The sequence below is a fragment of the Eupeodes corollae genome, chromosome 1, assembly GCF_945859685.1.
Source record: "Eupeodes corollae chromosome 1, idEupCoro1.1, whole genome shotgun sequence".
Classification (NCBI taxonomy): domain Eukaryota; kingdom Metazoa; phylum Arthropoda; class Insecta; order Diptera; family Syrphidae; genus Eupeodes; species Eupeodes corollae.
Window position 1 is genome coordinate 186,217,800 of NC_079147.1, and position 24,431 is coordinate 186,242,230.

General features: G+C 31.4%; 1 protein-coding gene across 9 annotated transcripts in view; it reads left to right on the plus strand.

Moving 5' to 3' along the window:
* LOC129940075 (kinesin-like protein KIF21A) overlaps positions 1-22,192 on the plus strand; it is a 160,536-nt gene extending 138,344 nt beyond the window's left edge. The window contains exons 4-21 of one of the 9 annotated variants that reach the window (XM_056048307.1): positions 1,358-1,496; positions 1,565-2,351; positions 2,419-2,621; positions 2,689-3,037; positions 3,098-3,259; positions 3,322-3,513; positions 3,575-3,777; positions 3,839-4,827; positions 5,190-5,274; positions 5,372-5,466; positions 5,639-5,761; positions 14,424-14,580; positions 14,701-15,134; positions 15,198-15,507; positions 15,998-16,188; positions 16,610-16,675; positions 17,487-17,993; positions 20,666-22,192. In XM_056048307.1, coding sequence (XP_055904282.1) covers positions 1,358-1,496; positions 1,565-2,351; positions 2,419-2,621; positions 2,689-3,037; positions 3,098-3,259; positions 3,322-3,513; positions 3,575-3,777; positions 3,839-4,827; positions 5,190-5,274; positions 5,372-5,466; positions 5,639-5,761; positions 14,424-14,580; positions 14,701-15,134; positions 15,198-15,507; positions 15,998-16,188; positions 16,610-16,675; positions 17,487-17,652 — 4,651 coding nt within the window. In that variant the 3' untranslated portion in view covers positions 17,653-17,993; positions 20,666-22,192. Of the gene's footprint in view, positions 1-1,357; positions 1,497-1,564; positions 2,352-2,418; positions 2,622-2,688; positions 3,038-3,097; positions 3,260-3,321; positions 3,514-3,574; positions 3,778-3,838; positions 4,828-5,189; positions 5,275-5,371; positions 5,467-5,638; positions 5,762-6,295; positions 6,811-14,423; positions 14,581-14,700; positions 15,135-15,197; positions 15,508-15,997; positions 16,189-16,609; positions 16,676-17,486; positions 17,994-20,665 lie in introns of those variants that run through there. The other 8 variants (XM_056048309.1, XM_056048308.1, XM_056048310.1 and 5 more) reach the window with 8 other exon arrangements.
* Positions 22,193-24,431: the final 2,239 nt, after the last annotated feature.

Below are 24,431 nucleotides of genomic sequence, written 5' to 3' on the forward strand. Positions count from 1 at the left end.
GAATGAAGCCGCTCAAGCGTGCACTCTCTAAATACTCGTCGTTCGGATAGAACGCCCCGAAAATTAAATTGTTGGTCGAAGACATAGCTCTTGCAATGTGACCTCGAACGAGTTTTATCACGAAATTGTCAATTCTGTTGATTCGAGCCCCGTTGTACAGGACCTCGTTGGAATAATAATGCACATAAGAAGATTCGGCTGTTCGATATAAGCCGGTACAGCGTCGTAAACACTGCCGCTCGAACACCCGAAACTTCTCCATCTGGGAAGGGGCAACGTTGAACCACACAGGACAACCATACACGATCATTGGCCGTATGAGGGCCATGTAGCAAATTACCTTCACTCTGGGGTCAAGCCGACTGCTAAAAAACAGCCGTTTCGTCAGAGCGAAGGCTCCTCTGGCCCTGGTCAGAGCAGCATTTATATGTCTGTCGAAATATAAATACTGATCTAACCAGATACCGAGGTACTTCACTACACTTTTGCTCGCCAATGGCTGCCCGTGAAGATCAACGATGACCATCTTGCGCCAATTCTTACACGTATCCCTCGTGGCCCTAGCCAACGGAGTCCGGAACAGAATTGTCTCTGACTTCTGGACATTTATTTTCAGTTTCCAATCGTCGCAATATCGCTGAATCTTGTCGAAATCACGCTGCAAGAGAATTCTAATAACCTCAACCTTTCGGGCCGTTCTGTACGCAATTAGATCGTCGGCGTACGCAATTGCCTTTGTAAGACTACCTATCAGATCGCTGGTGTAAATGCTGAAGAGAATCGGCGAATTCGCCGCTCCTTGTTGAAGACCATTTTTAATTGAGAATGTTGTGGTAGAAGTTACATTGCCACTTTTGACAACAAACTTTCTACCGTTAAGCATATCATAAAGTATGTACAACAATGGCTTGCTTATGCCAAGCCTGCTCAGTTTTAGGTAAAGACCCTCTAACCATACGGTGTCAAAGGCCTTTTCCAAATCAACCAGAACAGCACCTGTGCATTGTTGTTTTGATTTATTCCATTGGATATCAGAAACGAGTTTAGACGCAGCATGAATTGTGTCATGACCCGCCTTGAACCCGAACTGTTTATCCGGAATTATTTTGTTGTCCGCAGCCCACTTAGTCAGAGCCCTATTAATGATCTTTTCGAAAACTTTGCTGATACTCGGAAGAAGACTTATCGACCGAAGATTTGACGGGTTGGAGTCCAACGCTCTACCGACTGAGCTACCCGGGCACATAAAATTTCCTGCTGCTATTTTCAATCCAGTTTTTTTTTTAACGAATGATTCCCTTATTTCATATTTACAGTATAACAAAAATCTTAAACTACTTTTCCATTTCATTTTCAGAATTCGACCGCAAATTCCACGTGAAGTAATCGATTTGTGCCGTATCTGTACCACAGTGACACCAGGTGAACCTCATGTTGTCCTGGGTACCGACAAAGCTTTTACCTTTGATTATGTTTTCGATATAAATTCACAACAGGTAAGTCTCTCTTTCTTAAACTACCTTCTTTTTTCTTTTCATTCCAAACAAAAATATCCCTTTTCCAGGCTGAAGTATATACAAATTGTGTAGAAAAACTTGTAGATGGCGCTCTCAAAGGTTATAATGCCACAGTTTTGGCGTATGGTCAAACTGGATCGGGGAAAACATTCACAATGGGCACAGGTTTCGATCGTGATCTCATTGAACAACAATTGGGAATCATACCCCGAGCTGTGCGTCATATTTTTGAAGGGATCGAAAGTATGCAAGCTGGGGTAGTCGATGAAGATGGTGTTTCCCTGGGTGGAGTGCAATTTAGTGTAGCCGCTCAATTTATGGAGCTATATAATGAAGACATTATTGATCTTCTAGATCCCTATAATAAGGGACGAGTGTTTAAAATCCACGAAGATGGAACTGGAGGGATAACAGTTGCTGGAGCAACCATTAAGCCTATCGGCGGGCCACAAGATGCTCTGAAGTGCCTTCAACAAGGTGCCCTAGCTCGGACTACAGCTTCAACCCAAATGAATGAACAATCTTCTAGGTCACATGCTCTCTTTACGATTCTTATACGCAGACAGAGAGTTATGTCCGCTGAGGAGTGTGGTTTACCTGAGGGCGATTTAGAAACTTTGACATCGAAGTTTCATTTTGTAGATTTGGCCGGTTCGGAGCGATTGAAACGAACTGGAGCAACAGGCGAACGAGCCCGGGAGGGAATTTCCATAAATTGTGGCCTTTTAGCATTGGGTAATGTTATATCTGCGCTGGGTGATAAGTCAAAGAAGGCATCTCATGTACCTTATAGGGATTCAAAACTAACCAGACTTCTGCAGGATTCTCTAGGAGGTAAGATCTAACTTGAAATGAAAGATTATTCAAAGTTTATGTTTTTTTATTGTTTTATTTATTTTAGGTAACAGTCAAACACTCATGATTGCCTGTGTGTCACCAAGTGACAGAGATTTCATGGAGACCTTGAACACCCTTAAATATGCCAATCGTGCACGTAACATAAAGAATAAGGTACAACTTAATCAAGATCAAAGTTCAAGAACTATCTCACAACTTCGAAGAGAAATCGCTGCTCTACAATTGGAACTTGTCGAATACAAACAGGTAAGTCCATCTTGGGCTGAAAGCCTAAATGTAAGACCAACATTACAATAAAATACTTTAATTTAAGGGCAAACGAAGTATCGATGCCGAAGGCAATTCAGCAATTTCTGATACATTCCATGAGAATGCAATGCTTATGGCCGATAACAAACGCCTCCAACAACGATTGAAAGCCATGCAGGAGACAATCAATGCTCTGACCGAGAAAAACACAGAACTGATGGTTGAGAAGGCAACAAATGGTTGGACCAAATCTGATGGTGATAAATCAGTTACTGACATGGTTGCTGGCTATTTGGGTGAAATTGAGAAACTACAAGCCAAACTTATTGAATCCCAAGAAATGTATCAACAATTAAAGAAATCCACTGCCCTAAGTCCAAGAAATAATTCTAAAATGAATTCATGTTTTGATAGTAAGTTTAAAGATAAAGACATAATCCTCGTCTCTTTTACTGACTCTTGTTTTCGTGTAGACCCAGAGACTTTAATCAATGTTGCCAAACGAGAGTTGGAAAAAAATCGTGAAATGCTTATGTCCCGTTCGCTGCCAGGCTTCAATGAAGATGCCCATAATTCAAATGTTGAAAATATCAACGATTCAGATAGTGATAGTGACACAGAATCTGATGATAAAGGTAAGTTTTATATAACTTATTCTACTCCAAGAAATATTTTCATATAATTTTCTTCCAAATAGCTGGAGAAATCCAAGCTGAGCTCAACGATATCAGTTCTGACATCGAACTTAAGTCAAAACTTATCGAACAGCTAGAATTATCCCAACAGAGGATGCAACTTATGCGTCAGCATTATGAAGAAAAACTAAATGTCCTTAACAATAGAATTATGAACACCCAAAAGGAACGTGATCAAGTTCTTGCCAATATGGGTAGGTTTTGAAATTCTAGCATTAGCATTCCATTTAGGTAATTTAATAATTTTGTTTTTAGGTTCGAATCAAACATCGCCTTCAAGTGATAAAGTTAAAAAAGTTCGAGATGAATATGAAAGAAAGATCAATGATATGCAACGAGAGTTGAAAAAACTACAAGCAGCCCAAAGGGAACACCTGCGACAGCAAAGAGAACTTCAAGCGCAGGAAGCCAAACTAAGAACTCTTCGCAATGAACTTGCTGAATTAAAGAACATCAAGGTAAGTTTACTATAATTTTAAAAATCCACCCCATTAAGTACTGAATAACTTTATCTTTTAGACCCGTTTGATTCGCAAAATGACGGATGAAACCAATCGCCACAAAGAAGAAGAAACCCGCAAAGCCCGTGAAATCGCACAATTGCGCAAAGAATCGCGCAAACAACAAAACACCATGAAATCCTTACAAGCCCAAGTCCAAGCCAAAGACCAAATTCTCAAGCGTAAAACCGAGCAAGTAACAGCTCTGCGTCGCAGCCAAAAGGGTATGCTAAGTCTCAAAGCATCAGGTCGAGTTCCACCGAAGAAAGAATCTTCGATCTTTTCCGAACGTCATGCTCGGATGAAGCTAGAAAAATTCCATCGAAGCATTAATCGTGCTGCCCGCAACAAACAAGTTGTTGTTCAACTTGAAAAAGAACTGGAAAGACTGCTACACGAACGTGAGACCCTGAGTAAGGACATAGCCAACGTTCGAAATCGCCAGCGTCAACATAAATCTGCAGATTTGGCCAGCGAAGAGGACTCTTTGAAGGCCAATTTGAATTTCATTCAGGACAACATAACCCATGTCCAACAGGCCATTATGGAATTTGAAGAAGGTAAAGATCCACCAAATGATTTGGCTTCTTTGCAGAGTATGATTGAGAATGTCAAGAGTGTAGAAGAGGCAAAATATCTGCTAAAAGAATTAGCCAACAATGCCATAGATCAAACCTGCGATACAGCTCTCACGCAAGGTCGTCTGATCGAGCATGAAACTCTACTGAAGGAAGTCCAACAAGAGAGTGGAATACAACAACAGCTGTTGCAACATTTCCTCGCTCAAAATCCTTCCGTTCAAATAACTGATCTTTTCGACACTCTCAATCTAACTTCGGCTAATAATATGAGCGGATCAACAAAATCTCTAAACAGCAATAGTACCTACGACATTCCATTGGCCGATGTTAGTAACTCTAGTTTTTGGGATGGAGTTATACCTGGACCAGGTGCTGTACAAAATCGTTCATCTAGCCGAAGTCCTTCACCAGCACCAACTATTGATTTGTAAGTATAATTTATTATTTTGTTATTATTATTTAAATAAAAATGCAATTTCCGTATGGTTTCTTTTTCTCAAAAGTTATCCAAAGAATCAAAATCAATTGAAAAAATCAGTCTCAAGTACAAGTTCAAGAAAAATCGAAATTCCACTTGGAATGAATACAAAATTTATTCGAGATAATTGTTCCATTGAAGCTGTTTTATTTGATGATGAAGAAAAAGAATTTTCAAAAAATACGTTTTTGAAATTTATTTAATTCCAAGAATTTTTTAGATTTCAATAAAGTTAATTTATAATTATTTGACTTAATGTTTTTGCTTGTTTCTTTTTTTCTTTTTTGTTTGTCTGTCTTTGTTTTCTGAAGGACTGAAAGGACATCAAAGATAAGAAGACGAACAGCCCAACCACAAGAACTTCTCTTTGGAGACACTGAAGTCAGTCACAATGGGGTGAGTTTGTTATTTCTCTTGTCGTGAAGTGAAACAATAAAATCTGAATCCTTTAAATTCTTTTGTTTAATGATTTATATTTAATTTGTATTCACAGGATGATCCAATGACACAATCCTTCACTCAGTTGGAACCTGTTACACGTAGCTTTATTCCATTAGCACGTGTCCCAAGTGCGCCTGGATCTTTAAAGTAAGCTTTTCCTTTGTCTTCCTATGCATGGGAACAAAACAAATCATCAATCATTTAAAGTTACACACTCAAAATGTTATATGTTGCACTTTAAACAAGAAACCGTGTCTCTGTCCTTAATGTCGCACCCTTGTTTCTTTTTCTTCCTTCTGGCACATTCTACTTTATTTAGACAATCACTCAACTCACCATCGCTAACACGAAAGACTCTTGACAATGGAGCTGCAGCAACAGCGATTCCAGTCTCACCACGTGTTAGCCGAAGGACATTTCCAACCAAAGGATCACCAGGGTTGTAAGTACATATACACAAAACACAATTTAAAAATGAATATTGACTGTAAATATAAATATTTATCTATATATCTATCCGTTTGTTCCTTTCCTTTAAATCGTTTATGAATATGAATACTTTAATTTTTAATTATTTTGTTAAATTGAGAGGTTTAAACCGAAATGAAGATGATTTTTAATTATTTTCTTGTACATATGACATCTGGACTTTATTGCTTTTACAGAAAACATTTTTAGTGCGCTTCTTTTTCTCCTAATTTTCTTTTAATTAATTTTATTTACATTGATTTGTGTCTGAGTTATTAATTTATCCACACCATTTAGATTTTCTTTAATTATCTACAACAATGTTTACATTTGTCATAGACTCACGTGTAAATAATTTTGTTGTTTCTTTGTGTGTTAAAGTTTGTTTTTTTTTTCTTCACTTCTTAATTTTACTTATGTATCTTTTTCTTATTTTTTGTTATATATTTTATCTTTTCTGTTTCTATATTTTTTCTTCTTTTTTTTCTCTTCGAATTTAATTTTTCAGTATATTTTGATTTGTCTCGTGAGATGATGATAAAATGTGTCTCGATTTCTACTTCGTCCTCGTCGTCGTCTTCTAGGTGATGATGAGCATTGTGATGATAAGAATGATGATGATGATTATAACATCGATGAAAATATCATAATTATAAATTTAATTTATAACAAATACTTTAGTTTAGTTGATAAACAAAATGAATGTAACAATTTTATATCAATCATTTTACTACATTCATACATTCTACATCAAAATAACTTAAACAAAATACAACACCAACTAAAACATTTACTTCGTCGTCGTCGATACATACATACATACTTTTCATTATGTTTCCTTTTTTGTTTTGTTGATGTTTCAAAAATGTTTTCTTTTGATTTATAATTTTTGGTTTTACTAATTTATTGTTTTGTTACTTTTTTTCTTTGTTATTTTTTTAATGAATAAAAGTTAATAATTTAAGATGTTAGGAATAATTTTATAATTTTAATAAATAAAAAATTACTGATATGTAAAATATAGTAATATATTTAAATATATTCTTCTTTTTTCGTGAGGGCAAATTTACTGCAAAGTAATTTTGTGTGCTGGTTTTTAGTTTTAATTCAGGAACAACACTGGTCGACAATAGATTTTAACTTTTGCAATGGGTTTTGCTTCAAATCCGACATAAAAATAAATTCATCACGTCAGGTTTTTTACATATTTTAAAACTCGAGAAAAATCCGTGATAGTTTTCAAAATCTATAATCCCTGTCTTTAATATTTAGTTAAAATATTTATAATAATTCATATAATGTCCGAAAAATGCTCATAAGTTTTTATATTTCACCTGTCTTAAAAAAATCTTTAAGAAACACACTCAACACTTTATGGTAAGATGGTTTTAAACACTAAAAGGCAAAACAGTTTAAACTTTAGTTATGTTCTTGTAACGAATTTGTTGTCTAAGCAGTTCTTTTATATCAAGTTTTTAAAATGTAACAAAAATATATCAAAAATGTTGAAAACTGGTATTTAAACAAATAGTTAAAACTCTAAAAAAACTATGGAAATTTTAAAATCAAGGTTTGCTCAAAACTACATTCATAGCCAATTAAAGACTTATAACCAATTAGAATTTCCAGGAACTAATTAAGATACTAAAATGATTTTAATTGTATCTATAGAAGAAAAAAATGTGTACTTTGCAAAATCATCATACAATTTATTGTTTAAAGATATTTTGAGCTTTAAATTAACCCTAAAAACTCCGTTTTTATTGTTTTAAGCGTTTTTAAAGGGGTATATTCTAAAAACCTGATGTGATAGAAGCATTCAAAGGCGAGATTCGAAATAAAATTATCTTAATCCTTTAAAAAAGTATTGTTTTGTTTAAGCTCTTGAAAAAAAGGTATTTTGTCGACCAGTGTAATTTAAGCATGGTGTGTAATGAGTGTTTTTTGTTTTTTAGTTTTTTTTTTGTTTCAAATTCATACAAATTTTGTTAGGTGTTGTTTTTAACCTCATGTTGTATGTACGTATATTTTTTAAGGATTTAAATTTAGTTTGATTTGACTTTTTTGCTCGGTTATTCATATTTATCAGCTTGACAAAGGTATTGAGCAAAAATGTTGTATTTTGGGTTTTTATTTCCTAAAAACCTATTTTAGAATAACAAGTTCTTGCAAAATGTAATTGGAAACTAGTTGATATTCTTATTATTTGATCAATAGTTAGAACTATCCGTAGCAAAATGTATCAAAATATTATTCTTGTCTTCAAAAATGATATGATATAAGCTTTTATTAAGGGTTATCTAGATTTTTGTTTTAGAAAATTTGAAATTTTGTACAGTCTTTCTTATGCGATGCACGTTATTCTGTAAGAAATCTGTCATGAGATTCACTTGTTGACATTATTTAATCAGGAAACAAAAAAAATTTATTTTTAGCAAAAAAAAAATATTGGAATTAACTTTTTTTTCTCAAAAAAAGTCGCTGATTGTTCTTTAATCGATTAGATGATTAGTTTTCTTTGCTTATCAAAATGCGGATTGATTTCAATAGGGGCGTTTTTTTGGTAAAACTATCCATAGTGAGGTATGATTTTACACGAGTTACAAATATAATTTCTTCACTTTAGATACAAGTGAAAGTAGAATACAATTTTGGATAGAATTTTTAAGTTTGGTCCTGCCTAAAATGTAAATGTTAGCACAATTGTTAACTCTTGTGTATCTCGAATTTATGTTCGTGTAAAGTATGATCAGTAGTTTGTTGCTTAACATTTTTCGGTGGAAACTTATACGCAATTTGCTGTTCGCTGCACTTCTTATCTGAAACCAAACTAAAGGGGAACGACAGATTAAAAAGATTTGTATAAGAAAAACGTAACATTTTATGTCGTGTTGGTGCCATAGAAAGTTGTGTAATTTCTCCTAAGCCAAAACGTTTTTAAAGCAGCAGGTCTTTTACATGTTTAATTTTAGGAACGATAAAAATTCGTGTTTTCAATTTCGTTATAGTCCTATAAAATATTGTGGTAGTTTCAAATCAAATGTGGTAGGACTACCCTTCAGAATAAAACCTAAAAAGTGTCTTACCAAGTCTTCAAAAAATTTAAATTTTACTTTAAATTCTGGTCTTCAACGTTCCTAAGTGTAGATTCGATATTTGAGTTCTTTTTTTTTCTGATTGATTGTAAAACTTAATAATAATATACAGCTAGGTTCTACATTCCACTTTCACTCGAAATAAAATTGTAATCGATTCAAAATATAAATAAAAGTTCTGAAGTTCCCTTGTTTTGAACTCAAAACGAAGTGAATTTTTGTGTTCTACATTTCCATGTTCTTAAATAAACTGACACAATCAAAAACTAAGTTTCGACATCAGAGTTTTTCCCAAACTATATTACAGGACACATTTTTAAGCAAGGGACTGCAAACCTACAGCCAAATCAAAACAATGCAAATATCGGTCTTTGTTATATATTACATAAAGAAGAATAAGAATTCTTTGATAATGAGAGAAGGATAAGGGAGCTTTTCTTGAAAAAAAATGTTTCTTTTCTTTCTGTAAAACATGGTAAATTTGAATGATGCCCTACAGATATCCTCATAATTTGTTTTTATAGAAAAAATATATAGTAATGCATTCTTATTTGGTTTTGTTTTTCAAATTTGTCTCGAGAGAGATTTACAGTAAATTACTGTTTTCAATTGAAATTTTTCCAGAGGTAACACTTTTTTCAATGAAAAAATTTCATTTTCGTTGGAATCATGGTTAGAAAAAGCTTTCAATCCGATTACCATATTTAAATTTGATGCGTTATTGTAAAGAGTAATTCATTTCGTTTAAAATTGATAGCGCTGCTGGCATTTAACACCATTAAAAGTCAACTGTCATTCTAAGTCATATAATATTAGTTTAATGTTTCTCATTTCCGATAAGTTTAATGGATCGCTCGCTAATTGAACAAGATTTTGAGATTATCAAAGCTTAGTACAAAAATGGTAATTTAAACGCATTACGCGATAATATCGGTAAAATTGTTTAGAAACGTTTAGGAAATAAAAACTTTAAATTCGTAAGCCCTTTTTTGCTATCTTTATACACGTTTATACACTGACGGATGAAAGGATTTTAATTCTTTTGTTATATTTTTGTAAATGACTCAAATGATTTTGATTAAATTTAATTAGCTCAATATTCATTTTTTTGTTTATAATTCACTTTGATTGACTTTATTAAATGGCCAAGATGTTATGTTAATTGTTTTTTTAATTCGTAGCTCAAACTACATTTCTTTTCAAATTAAAGCAAAGTTATTTTTAAAAATTAAACTCAATAATTAGCATTTACATTTATTTTTTAACCACAAGCCCAAATTATGCCTAAGCTACGGATACATGCTGTATTTCGGTATTATACTTAAAGTCTCTAAGCGCACAACGATTATATTTAAAGTAAAAGAAATATTCTAAAAAAAATCATTTTTATTCTTTTATTTCCTGTCAATCAAACAAAATTTAGGATCTACGAAAAAGTGAAGAAAACTGATTCATCGTTATATTGTGCCAAATGTGTCAAAAGACACTCGGATTGTTTACAAAACTAAAATTCAGAAACCACAAACACAAACATTTTTAGGAAAAAAACTGTTGACCAAATATTTTTTAATGCTATTTATTCACATTCGCATTATTCGTTTCACTCTTGATGCCTTATTAAAAAAAAGGAAATAATTCAAAATTTTAAATATTTCTTATTTCAAAAGATGTAAATACGTTTTCTTCATACAAAAAATATTTATTTTATTTTATTTGAAAACATTTTAATTATAACAAAAACAGTTTTATTTGTTTACAGAAATAAGTAAGGTAAAAAATGTCGCACAAATTCATCGGAAAATTTAAAAAGATATGTGCTAAAGTAAAAATTTGACACGTCAGTTATTGTACCTACAACTGGTCTTGTTATATACCTTGAAAACCATGTAAATCTCCAGTAAAATTTGAATTTAATTCTTTTCATGATGCATAAACTTAACTAAAACAATCGTTACAGTTATAAAAATTTTAACAAAAAAATTTTTTAGAATTTCATACAATTTTCGAAAAGTGAAAAAATCCTTCTGAGTGAATGTGAAACAAATAATGTTTTTTGAAAAATTGTTGACATTTTAAAGTTCTAATAAAGTGAGCATAGTATAATCTTGCTATTGATAGCTATAAATTCTGACTTTGGTTTTATAGCGCAGTCCATGCACATGATTTTCACTCAAAATAATTTGATTTCTGTTAAAAAATATCCATAACAAATTTGAACTCGGTTTTTCCAGGGAATGAATTGAAAAAGATTCTTCCTTTTATCGAGAAATATTTGTTTTTCAGAAATTGGCGTATGCATTCTTTACGTTAAGGAACTAAAATTTGAAACATTGTTAATATTTTCGCAAAACTGTTTCAATTTTTATAGAACTTTACACATCGTAGTTTCTGCTGTAAGGTATTTTTTTGTACATATTTACTGTTCAGCAAAATTAGGTGGTTTACTTCCCGTAGAAAGTTATTATAGCCGGTCCGATTTGTCGAATTGAAAATGTTCACATTTCTCGAATTTTTAAGGTCAATAAAATCTAAACTATTTTTAAAAAGATGTCTCCGAGAGATGTCGGTACGTATGGGTTACCATGCTTCGTCGTCCATATCTCAAGATCCAGCAGAGAATGCGACTTCAAATAAAATTTGTTATACAGAGTTATCCGTTTTGTAGTTTCAAAATTAAACGTAAATAAAACATACAATATTTTTTTTCATGATATTCCTTTTTCATTATAAAGTTTGAACATTGACATTATGTGTGAAAAACTACGTCATTTAAATGACCACCACGCGAATTATTGCAAGCATCGATTCTTTTGAGGATATTTTCGACACTATGACATATATTGGGCGTGATCGTTCCATCGTGGATTTCGAAGCAGTAAGGTTCAATCACACCTTCGTACCAAAGAGCGCACCAAAAAGTGACTTTTTTGCGGATGTAAAGGCCTCACTTCAATTACTTGAGAATTCTCAAAACCCCAAGTACGACAATTTTGTTTATTAACATACCCACCGAATGAGAGTTGTGCTTCGTCGCTGAAGAAATTTTTGTTCGCAAAATCACCGTCCATCCAATCCTGAGAACGATGACGAATCGACACAGTTTTCGGCAAGACTTTCACTTGCAGTAGCGATATTTTTAGTGGTACGACCGAAACGATGATACCCAGGACTTACAATATCTGTAACCAATCTAGTCTCTTAAAATTTTACCACAATTTTTCCAATTGCTTTGATTATGTAAACTATAATCTCCTCTTAAAGCACGATATGTGACTGTGGCAGAATGACCATTATTGTAGTAGGTTTTACCAATTTGTGTGCATTGTGAGATAATTAATCGATCCCATTTTCGTAAATGTCAGCCTTTTAACTGGAAAAATAAAATTTGATTCAACAAATTTGTTTGACAGATTTCGAAATCCAGTCCTATACTTTTGAAACCGCAAAAAAATCTTTTTGTCATCCAGAAACAATTTAGATCATTTTAGTACGGGTTCATTTCAAAAACAAAGCTTACTTTCAAACTGCTTTGTCTTTTTCTGTTGAAAAGTATTTTAGCATAAATGGTTATCATTTTTTGAATTTTTGTAAGATAGCTTAAATCAAACACGTATGAAGATTTTTGAAAAAAATTATGAAATCCTATATACATATGTACATATGTATATTTGAGATAATTATTGAAGAATGGGATATAATCCTTTTTTGAAATCATTAAATTTAGAAAATCATCAAGGATTTTATTGAAAAAGGATACTTCTTTGATTTAGATATCTTCATAAAGTCACGTTTATTCTCTGCCAACGCACCGTCAACGTTAACAGTGTCAATGCATAAGACGTTGACTATCACACCAATGAGATCCTCCTATCAATATCGTTTCAAAAAAAAAATGGAGCGTGTAGATTCAAAAAATTAAACCACTTGGCATGAATTTAGTCGGGAACACATTTTAATTAAAATGTCTTACAATTTCGATTTAAGTAAATTATTGTTTCTTTTCATTGTCAAAGTCCATGTCATTGTCAATTTATTTTAAAAAATCACGTAGGATTTTGAAAAATTGTTATGATTTTTATTTAGTTAAAATATTTGTTTTCATTCTTCTTCATACAATTCAAAGAAGAAGAAACAAAGTCTAGTAAAAATGAAAAACATAAAACAAACATTATTATTTGTCCATTTTATATTTAGAAGCGGTTTATTATGCATTATTTCTAGACTAGGGAAGGACTACTTTTTTTAAAGTGAAAAACTCAAACAAGTGGCCTTTCTTCTCTCCCCAGAATGTTCTTCCTCCCCCTCACATTATACAATCACAATCTGTCTGCGTTATAATATCCGTTTGAAAATTGTTATTAAAAAAAAGAAAAACATCTTCGCTGCTGCTGTGTTGATAATTTCCCTTCCTCTAATAGAAAAATATACCTACACCACACCCACCGCCCAGACCACCCTCTCTATATCTCTCTATCAACAACGAATCATTATTTTTCCGGTGGTAAAATAAAACTTCTTTAAAGTGCTGCTTACAAAAATACACAAAAAGTTAAAAAAAAAATTGTCGACATAAAAGTCACTTAAAATAAATTCAGCACATAAACGTAAAATTACCCTGCTCGTTCGTATTCTATGAGAAGAAAAATTTTCATCCTCAATCTTTATATGTAAGCTTATATTTGTAAGTGTGTGTGTGTTTAGGGAAAGAGAAGACAAACTCATAATTTTTCCATTTGTATGCAGTCTTTGTTATAACTAAAATCACCTCAAAGCAAATGAAAATCATCCCTTACTGCTTTATAAACAGCCAGCTCCAGCTCCATCTACAGAACCATCATCTCATATTCTAGGATCTAGGCTTCACGTTCGTTTTCTCTTGGTTGTCGTCATTTTCTTCGTCGTATATTTATGTACCTCTGTAGTTTAAAGCTCATTCTATTTTTGTTTTCTTATTTGCGTTCATTTTCTTTTTGCTTTGTAATTTTTGTTGCATCTATCTTCATTTCAATTCAGCACTCTCTGTTTTTCTTTTTTGTATTTTCCTGGTGCTCATTTACATTTGGTCCCACTCACAAAATTCATATTTCTTTTGCATTTTAAATATTTTGTATTTATTTTTATGGTTAAGAAGTTTGTTGTTCATTTCTTAATATTACTTAGATGAAATACTAACTTATGTTGTGTGCTTGCAAAATACATTCATATATTTATTATAATTATTATTAAAAATGCTTAACTTCCTTAAAATTAATAAAATAACACTAACCATAATGCTTTGATTTTTTGCCTTTGTCTCTTTTTATTCCAAAAATAAAAATAAATCAAACAAAACCTTTTGTAATTCCTTTTTAATAACTTAACAAACAATTTACCCCCTCCCCTCGAATTAAAAAAAAAACAATGTCCCCCCAAAACCAAATAATAAAATAATTTCAAAATCCGACACAAAATTTACACAAAACGCTTGCAAAATCCTCCCCGAACAATAAAAAAAACAAAAATCGCAAAAAATGCAAAAATCAAACAAAACAAAAACCAAAGGGAGGAAGATGTCACACCACCACCACAGTCACCACCAGTCTACCGAAAGATGATATCACGTGAAGATAATAACGCAGGAGGTGATGTTTTTGCAAGATTAGGAGCCGGGACACAAGACCCAGCTCCAGGCGGCAGCATCCAAAAGGTTACTGGAAAGGTAAGAAAACTAATAAGATGTTGTTTATTGCTATTCAGCGAGTTTAATTCTTATTCAGCGCGCTTTATTTAAAAAAAAAGCTTTACTTAAATTCGATATTATTTTTTTTTTATTTTTTAGATTCGCATTGGAGTACCACTTTATTGTACTCATACTGTTTCGGGCCATAATAATTCAGTTCTATCGATTAAAGTTGATGATGATATTCTTTATACAGCAGCTGCTGATAGAACAGTTAAAGTTTGGGATTTAAATCAAGAAACTGCCCAACATTGTCTCTCGACTCATCCTGGACCAGTTATTGCTGTACAAAATGACTATCGCACAAGATTATTATTTTCTGCCTCGGGTCCATTTGTAAGAGTTTGGGATTTGCGTACGAGCAATTCAAGACCAATTAAGACTTTAAGTTCCTCGGGTCAAATTTTACCGGGTAATGCTAATGTCACTGGAACAATACCTGGAGAATCACCAATAACAGCACTTTGTTTGGGCGCTTCGGGTAACTTGTATGTTGCAGCATCGGATAAAGTTCGAATTTGGGATCTTAAAAGGTAATTTACTTAATTCAGCACCATATTCAGCACCTATTAACTTTGTTTTCTATCTGTTTTTAGTTTAAATTGTTTGGGAAAACTATCCGGTGGTCATCAGGCTGCTGTTATGTGTGTTACAGCTTGGGAGGGTCCTGGTGGAAGCACAGATTTTGTTGCGACCGGTTCCAAAGATCATTATGTTAAAGTATTCGAAGTTCCGACAGCCGGTGGTGTTGTTTATCCACTGCTGAATCTCGAACCACCACATTATGATGGTGTGCAAGCATTGGCTGTTGCTCAGGATGCTCTTGGAGCTGATGCTGAATTGTTTTCAGGGAGTAGAGACTCCGGTATTAAGCGGTGGGACCTTAAAAGCGGAGAACTCAAGCAGGTAAGTTTATCTTAAAAATCCACCAACAAATTACTATCTTTCTTTTGGTGCTTGGAGAATAAAAAAAATATATGAACAAACTCGGTATATTCAGCAGCGCACTGTTAAATGTTTGCACTTCGTTTCAAAGTAATCGAAATAAATATTGTTTTGTAATTCGAATTTAACTTTCTCTTTTTCAATCTCGCTCATAAATTCATTACTTTCTCTCATTGGTATGTTTCTTGAATGTGCAAAATTTTATAGCTTTAAAACTCAAAACGCTTGGGGTAATACTTGTAAGCGCGATAGGGAAAGTGTGTCGTCTTTAAACTAAAAGAAAACCTACCTATTTCAAATTTCTACAAACGACGAACGGATTACTAACATTTTTTCTCGATTTCAGCGGAATATTATTTATTTTTTTTTATTTTATTCAGCATTTTTTTTATTTGGCTCTGAAAAATTAAAACGAAGACTGATTTATCTATCTTTATTTGTTTTGATTTAGTCCCTCAACAACGCCCACAAGGGATGGGTTTCCGGAATGGCTATTTCCGGTGATGTGTTGCTTTCTAGCTGTCGTGGTGGCATTATACGTTTATGGAATGTCAAAACCTGTGAAAGTTTAGCCGAATTGAAGACTGATTTAATGATAAATGACATTGTTGCATCTGGTCAGCGTGTTTTCACTGCATCAAGGTGAGTTTTTCATGTTTCTTTAATTTTAGTTAGTAGTATTTATAATTTCAAAATTTATATAAATCAAAATTTTAAAAAGCAAATCAAATTTAAATAAAATAAAACTCCAAATTCTTCATCCAATCCGCAATCAAATCCAATTCCATTCCACCCATAAATTTATAAATATATATTTCTATTCGAAACCAACAATTTAAAAATAATCTTCAAAAACAAAAACAAAATCCATTTTAATCTAATTATTTCTCTCTCTACTTTTTTCTTTCTTCTTTTTATATGATTTTTATTGTATTTTCTATTGTTTATTTTATTGTTTATTTGTGTGTTGTGTTTTTAAATCTTTTTTTTTCATTATTTTTCATTAAATATTATTGTTAATTATTGATTTTATTTTTGTTTCAAATGAATTTCATGAATTTAGCTCGGGTGAAGTACGGATTTGGCGTTTTGCACCACAAGAAAATTTTCCAACATCGCAAATGACAACGTCAATTGAAAAAAAATAATCATAAACAAAATATATTCACATATATAAGAAAACGAAAATAATCTGAAATACTAATATTCAATACCACTACTACTACTACCAAAGCAAAAATCCTAATTCAGCTCAAATTTTATCCTATTCAGCTACACACTTAAGTAGTTAGAAATTTAATAATATGTAGTGCAAGGATGATAAATTGATAATTTTTTAATAGTGCTGAATAAGAAGACGTCAATATTTGGTGAAAAAAATTTAAATAAAATTAACTGAAATTCTTCTTAATACTTATTCAGCACTATGAAATTATCAATTAATTTATTAAATTATTTAACTTATTGCTTTTCTAACTAATGCAGCTTTAAATTTTGCTTTAAAAAAGTATTATATTATTAACAAAATAACATTTGAAGGAAAATATTCATTCATAGAAAAACCAAGATTCAAATTCATGTTCATGTTGTCATCATAAAAATTTGCACGTTTTACATCTGAGTTATTTTTGTTGTATATTTTTTGGTTTGCAAGCAGATGTTTTGTGTTTTTATTGAATTCAGCGCGATATTTTAATGTATGTTCACTCTCTTTCTCTCACTTTAACAAAATAATTTACAAATTATTTTTTTTTATAATTATTGTTTGTTGTTATGTGGCTTTTAAAAACGTCTTCACCTCTCAATTCAGCATTTTTAATTCTGCAATTGTATGTATATGAATATTTATTTTATGTATTTTCTTGTTTATTATTATGAATTTTTTTAAATCAAAATTTCAATACTACGTCACGCATATATTACAATACAATATAATTTAGATTTTGGCCACGTTCAATCATTTGGAGTCTTATATTTGTGCTGCTGATAAAATTGGTGAATTTAATTTTAAGCGGATTTTGTCCGCGTTCTAAATGTGATTGTGCGTGTTCATGTCAGCACGGTTTAACTTGGCATACTTCATCATTACCACCAACGTTCAATTAAAAAAGATAATAAGGTCGAGGCTTAATCCATTTTCCAGTTTTTGGAAATGTTTATACCACCTTTACACCAAAATAACCAAAAATGACTTCTTATTCCACTCTGCTTTGTTTAACAAAAACAAAAAACATACAAATTCAGCAAAACCACGCATAAAACATTAAGCACACCCCCTCTGTGATATTGTGGTGGTGTGTGTGGATGTGTGTGTATGGAGTAAGGGAGCTGAATGTCATCTGTTGAAGTCATTGAAACATTTTTTGTATAGTAAAAAAAACATACGAAAATCGTAATTCAGCAAAATCAAATTACTATATTTTGATGTTCAGTATTCACAATTTGATGTAAGTTTCTTATTTGTATTTTGTTTTCACTATTTTTTTTTTAAATTAACGTAAAAATCAATATTTTTCACTTATGCATCCATCATAAAAAATAAAAAAAACATAAAGGTTTAAAATATAATATACATTCAGTCTCTGTTTCTCTCTCTCTCATTCACATGCATCACATATTTTTGCTTTTAATACTGCTGTATCTTTAACTAGTACACATCATGGTGGATGATGACTTTTATTGCTGCAAGGCATGTTTTTGTAATTGAATATTTTATTAATGTTTTGTTGTTAATATTTGTTTTTATATAAGTCATTCCACCACAAAAGTTATAAGTAGATGTTTATTTTGTTTTACAAAGAGCTAAATAATAGATTGGGGTTTTTCTTCTGACTAAGAGACAAATTGTAATTAGAATAATGATGGTTAATTGGGTTTGGTTAAGTCCGTCTGTTGTTTTTTTGTTGTAAGCAAATGTAGTCAGTTGTTGTCAGTTGAAGAAATTTGATACAAAAGATGTCTAGACAAAGTTAAGGATAAAATATTCTCTGCTGAATAGGAATTTCCTTTGCTGAATAGGTATTTTCGTAAACGAGAAAGTATAAAATTTCTTAGTAAAGTGTTCAGTTTCCTATCGGTAGAAATATTGTAAAAGAATAATGGATATTTTGCTCATATCAAGCCTGTCGGACTTGTTCGCGGCATATTAGTATGCTAGATGTATATAGAAAATATGTATGTTTTTTTAGATTTTGCGAAAACAACTTTCAACTAATTTGTAATATGTAATTTATTTCCAAAGTTTAGTTTAACGAAAGTAAGCTTGGAAACAGAATAGAGATACTTTTAAATTCGTTCTTAAAGAATATTGTAGACTTGTTCGTTGTGAAGAACTGAACAAAAGAATGCTTTGTTAAAGAAATACGATGCCCCTAATTCGAATATTCCCTTAAAATTTTTTCTATATATCCCTATATTTTTAAGAATATACCTCTTTAAAAATTTTACAAAGAAACATTTTAAATCAGTTTCTGGAAATTTCCTTTAGTTTTGAATCTTTGATTGACTCTACATGAAGTTCTAAGCATTTAACTGAATTTAATTCTTTCATAGTTTTGGAGTTAATCTTATTGCTTCTTTTCGTATACAAACTCAAGACTTAAAAATAAACGTATATTTTTTAATATTCTTCGGAAACTTGATACAAAAGATTTGTTATAAGGAGAAAATTTACATTCCAACCGTTTTGCCTTTGTCTGTTGAAAACAATTTTAGCATAAATGTTAAAGCATTCCTTTCAGAATGTGCTGAGACAGGTGAGATCTAACAATTTATGCAGGGTTTTCAAATATTTTATGAAATTATGAAAATATTTTAACTGAATACTGAAGAAATAATTTAATTTAAAAAAAATAATTTAAGATAACCTCAAAAAGCCTTGAATATGTGTTTTTTTCAAATTTAAAAAAGTGATATCTTAAAAACCATTAATTTTGAAGTTGGATTTGAATTGAAGCCATCGAAGGCCATTTAAACCACTTTCTTGCCAGCAAGAAAGCCTAATCGGCCAGTGTAATATTACGGTGTTCTAAATTTAAAAAAATATAAAAATATAAAGAACTTAACTAAATCCGACTCAAAGTTTTTGGGGGAAGCTATGATTTTCACGAATTCTGTCTGGCATTCCACTCCTTCGTGTAACTCCACTTTTTAAAAATACCAAACTATTTCAAATTTAACCTTACATCAATGGAAACAACTCATTTACTTTACTATGGGAATATTTTTCCTAAATAAGATAAAAGGAAGCAAAAAGTGCACAATAAAAGTAGTTTCTTCGTTAAGTTTTTAAGAAAGACTTATGTATTGCCTTTTGAGTCTAGAATTATAATTTGTTCGTTCTTTGAAAACGCCTCTTGCACTTTGTAATTGAATTTCCTATTGTACTTTCGTTAAATTGTCGTTTGATGTTTAGATTTTGAAACGTGCGATTTTTAAACGAAAACATCGGATCAAAGAATTTGTTTTGTCTATTCATTAAACCTTACCAAAGCTGTAACATTCGCTGCTTAAAAAAAGTCCGAAATTGATTATTGCATTCATTATTTATTTTCGAATTGCTTTTATGTTGAATTTTAACTTTCTGTTTCTTACTTTTATAAGTTCGCATGTTCTTACTATTTTTCGTTTCTTTCTTCCTTAAACTCTATTCTTCTAATTTGAACTTCAAAAATGAAAATAAACCTTACCACTTCCATTTGTCCTTCTTCATATACAATACTCTTTCATCTCATCTCATCTCACCTCATTTCTATACACAAAATATTTTAAGCTGCTTTTTTGAAAAAAAAAATTATTTATTTTTTAAAAAAATTTATTGAAAATAATTGTTAAATATTTTTGTATTTTTGCTTCTTCTTGTTGTTCGGTTATGTTATTTTCGTTCTGTTTTTTTTTCTTTCTTTTTTCTCCTGTTTTCGTCTATTTCACATGATTTTTTTTGTGATATGCGTGCACATACACAACACACATGGCATCATGTTTTAATTTGCGTATCTTGCGTTCGTTCGTTCTTCGTTCATCCTTCGTTCAAATGTGATGTCCTTCGCCTGTCATCATTTTATCATCGTCTCGTGTCTGGTATTTTGTGTGTATGTGTGCATCTGGATGGATCGATCAGTGATGGCAAAGTGCGGATGTGGCGGTTCACCAATGCCCTTAAGAGGCAATGCTCCCTCGATAGTAGCTGACAAACGGCCGATTTGCGGCGAACAAACTCGACGAATGACGCTGAATTCAGCGGAAGCAATTCGAAGTTACGAAGCTCCCTGAAACGACTGTCCTCGTCGACGCTAGGTCTAGCTGGACCATCATCATCATCGTCATCACCGGCATCATCGTATTACACAAACAGCAGCACATTTTTGGATCTGGCAAAGAGACGACTGCGAAGCGCAACTAACAGCCCAGTTCGTGTGGGACCTGGAACATTTTTACCAAATGCTGGGGCCAACAACACAAGAACACCTGCACCAAGTGGACGCAGCTCACCCGCGGCGACGGCGGCGTCACCATCGGCTATTGTTAATTTTGTTCGCAAGAACGCTCGTAGTCGTTCAGATCTATCACATGCTCCTTTGCGTCTGCGCGGCAGTCTTCCCAATCGAGTTAACTCGCCAGTTTATCGTTCGTCGCTTCGTCCAGCTCACAATAATCTCTCAACATCATCAAATAATTTGCTGACATTTGGCAATAAATTATGATTCATTAATGTGTGTATATTATTTTATTTGTTTTATGGTATGGTCTTGTTGCGTTTAAGTTAATTAAATTGTTTTATTTTATTTTACATATCATATCATTCCATTAAAAAGCAGAAACAAAAACTTTATTAACAATTCACAAATTAATTTTTAAGTCATACATATATATAAATGCAAACAATTTTTGTAACTAAAACAATGAACAAATATAACAATAAGCTTTTCAATATTTTTTGTAAGCACATGTAACTAATTTGTAAGCTTTGTCTAGAACAATAAGAGATTGAATAATTTTTCCTATTCGATAAGTTTTTTTTTGTAAGCACATCTCAAATCATATTTAACGAAGTATTTTTAACTTAATAAATATAAAACTATTTAATATACTTTCAATAATTTTGTAAGCAGTCATTTTTGATTTGAGAAAAATGAAGAAATAAACAACTTTTTGTTCATATTTTGTAAGCATATCAAATATTATATTGATAATAATTTATATTATTTAATTTCATTTAGTTTGAATCTTCGTATACGTTCCAAGATATTTTATTTTGCTTTAATAACTATATATTTATAACAGTTCAACTTGACTAGCTAACAAAAAGATACAAAACTAATGGAACACTTTAATGTACCTATATATAATTTTTAACAAATATGGACTATAGAAAAAATATGATAAATTTAAAATAATTGTGTTTATATTTTTATTTGCTACAAAAAAAATTGTAAAAGATGAACAAATTATGTTTAATTTAATAACATCTCATACTACATTATACATTATATACTAAAACATGCGCCTACAGAACTCATAAAGAAAACAATGTAACAAAACCCTAATATTCACAAAGACAATATGTAATAATAACAAATAAAAAACTATAATAATAATAATAAATGCGCTCTTTGCACAATAAATGTGTAAGCCAGAGTTATTTCAACTCGATGTTGTTTTATTTATTGTTTTAATACTATCTTTTTATGTCTCCCTCTCTTAAGATGACATTTTATGATCTGTTTATGTTCGAATGTCATTAAGGTTTGTAAGCACCATTAAAAATATAATATTTAAGGGTTAAAACTGCTTTATAGGTAAAATTTTAAGTGTTTAAGTGGCGATTTAAGCAATTCAGCTAACTGAAGCAAAGTGATAAAAAGTGTTTCTAGTGGGTATAGATTTTATGGTATAAGATTAATGATTTTGAAATATAACCTTGATTCATATTTGGGTACATTAAAGGATAAACATAATTATTATGTAACAGCAGTTTTTCTGTGTGATTCAGCTCACAAAATATTATATTCTAAGGATTGTTTTGTTTAAACATTTAAAATATAACCGAATTTTTATCAAACCTTACAATTTGTTTCTATTACATCCTTCAAAGTAGTTTTACCGCTGGTAAATTTTTGTTCTTTTGATGTTAAACACTTACGTTAATTTAAAAGTAACAAGTTATGATAATATTCACACTTATTGCGGGTACCAACTTCCAATTACCTTATAATTGATATTTTTTAAAAAAATTAGTTAGTGGAAAAAAACGTTGAACGAAAGCGAGCAAACAATTTTGTTCAAAAGCTGTAACTAATACAAAGCGGGCAAATATTTTTTGAAGCACAGCTTAGGTCTTCAAGAATAAACCTTATTGAGTATAGATCAATTTTAAGTACAAAATAAAAAAGAGGCTTGGATGCTACCCACACTGATAACTTCCCAACCCGTCTGTCGATTTGTCTCGCTTTAAACTTTCAAATATAATATATCATAACAATCTTTTGTGCGCGATAGATGATTTGATGTTAATATCTTTATTTTAGAATACTTGAGTCGAAAACTATTTCTTATCAGCTGTTTTTGTATTTTGTTAAAAACGTTGTCAAATGAACTTTTTCTAAAAAAAATAACTAAAAACTACCAACAATATTTTCAAAAATGATAAAATAAGTTTGAACTCAAAATCTTTGATTGTTAACAAGATTTTTTTTCGAAAACCAATTTTTACCAATTAGCAATTCTTGAAACTTTTTATCACTTATATAAAAAAGTACAGATTGGATTTTTTTAGGAAAATTTTGCACAGAATAATCATTTTGAAGTCAATACATCAGTTTATTTACGATATATCGAGAATCGAAATTCAATTTTTACTAATTTTGCGTACTATTTTTTATAGATCTTAAACAAAATGTAAGGGGATGTTAAAAACAATATTTTGTATAGAATGAAACTAGCTTAGAGCCAATTATTTAGTTTTGAAAAAGATACTTAAGTCGAAACTGAAGTTTTACCCACTTTTAGTAGTTTTGACCAGATATCAAAAACTTTGTTTTTCTTTGTATGAAATTATTTTGAAGACAAAATAATTTTTTGTTCATAAAATATTCGGTTTGACAATTATTTTTTTCAGAATTTTTGAATTATAAGAAAACAGTTAATTGATTTTTTTTTTAAGGTTCTTTGGTATAACACCACATTATATAATATAAAATTTAAGTCGCTAATCTTATTCGTTCTTGAGATATCTTGGGTTAACCAAAATTTTCAAGTTTTTTTTTAAATGGTAAAATAGCACGAACTCAATTTTTTGTGCGAGCCTCTTCTGCATCTTTCTGTGTTATTATTTGTAAAACAATTGTTTTTGTAATCGATTTCTCTATTGGTTCTTGAGGTAGGCAAGACGGACAATGGTATACCTACCGTCCTACCCTACAGTCCCTGGCCATATTATTAGACGCACTGCAGAACTTTTATAATTATTAGATTATACGCAATATTTGTAATGTTGGATGTAAGATTACATTTTTATGCAAGATGGAGCTCCATGTCATACAGTCCGTTCCATTAAAACTTATTTGAAGGAAGAAAACATCCATTTGTTGGACTGGCCGGGAAACAGCCCTGATTTGGACCCATTGAAAACGAGTGAGAGCTGATGAAGAGGGAAGTAGCTAAAGATGCGGTCACTTATTGAAAGAGTAATTCACTTGTGGAATCATCACGCACAAATGCAGGAAACAGTCAAATCATGCATTGACAGTTAGGCGCGAAGAATTGAGGCTCTTATTAAAGCAAAAGGAGGTTCAACAAAATATTTAAAAACAAAATACAAAAACTGAAAATATTTATTTATAAAAATTCTTTAAATCTGTTACTTTATTTCTGGGAAGTAGTTTATA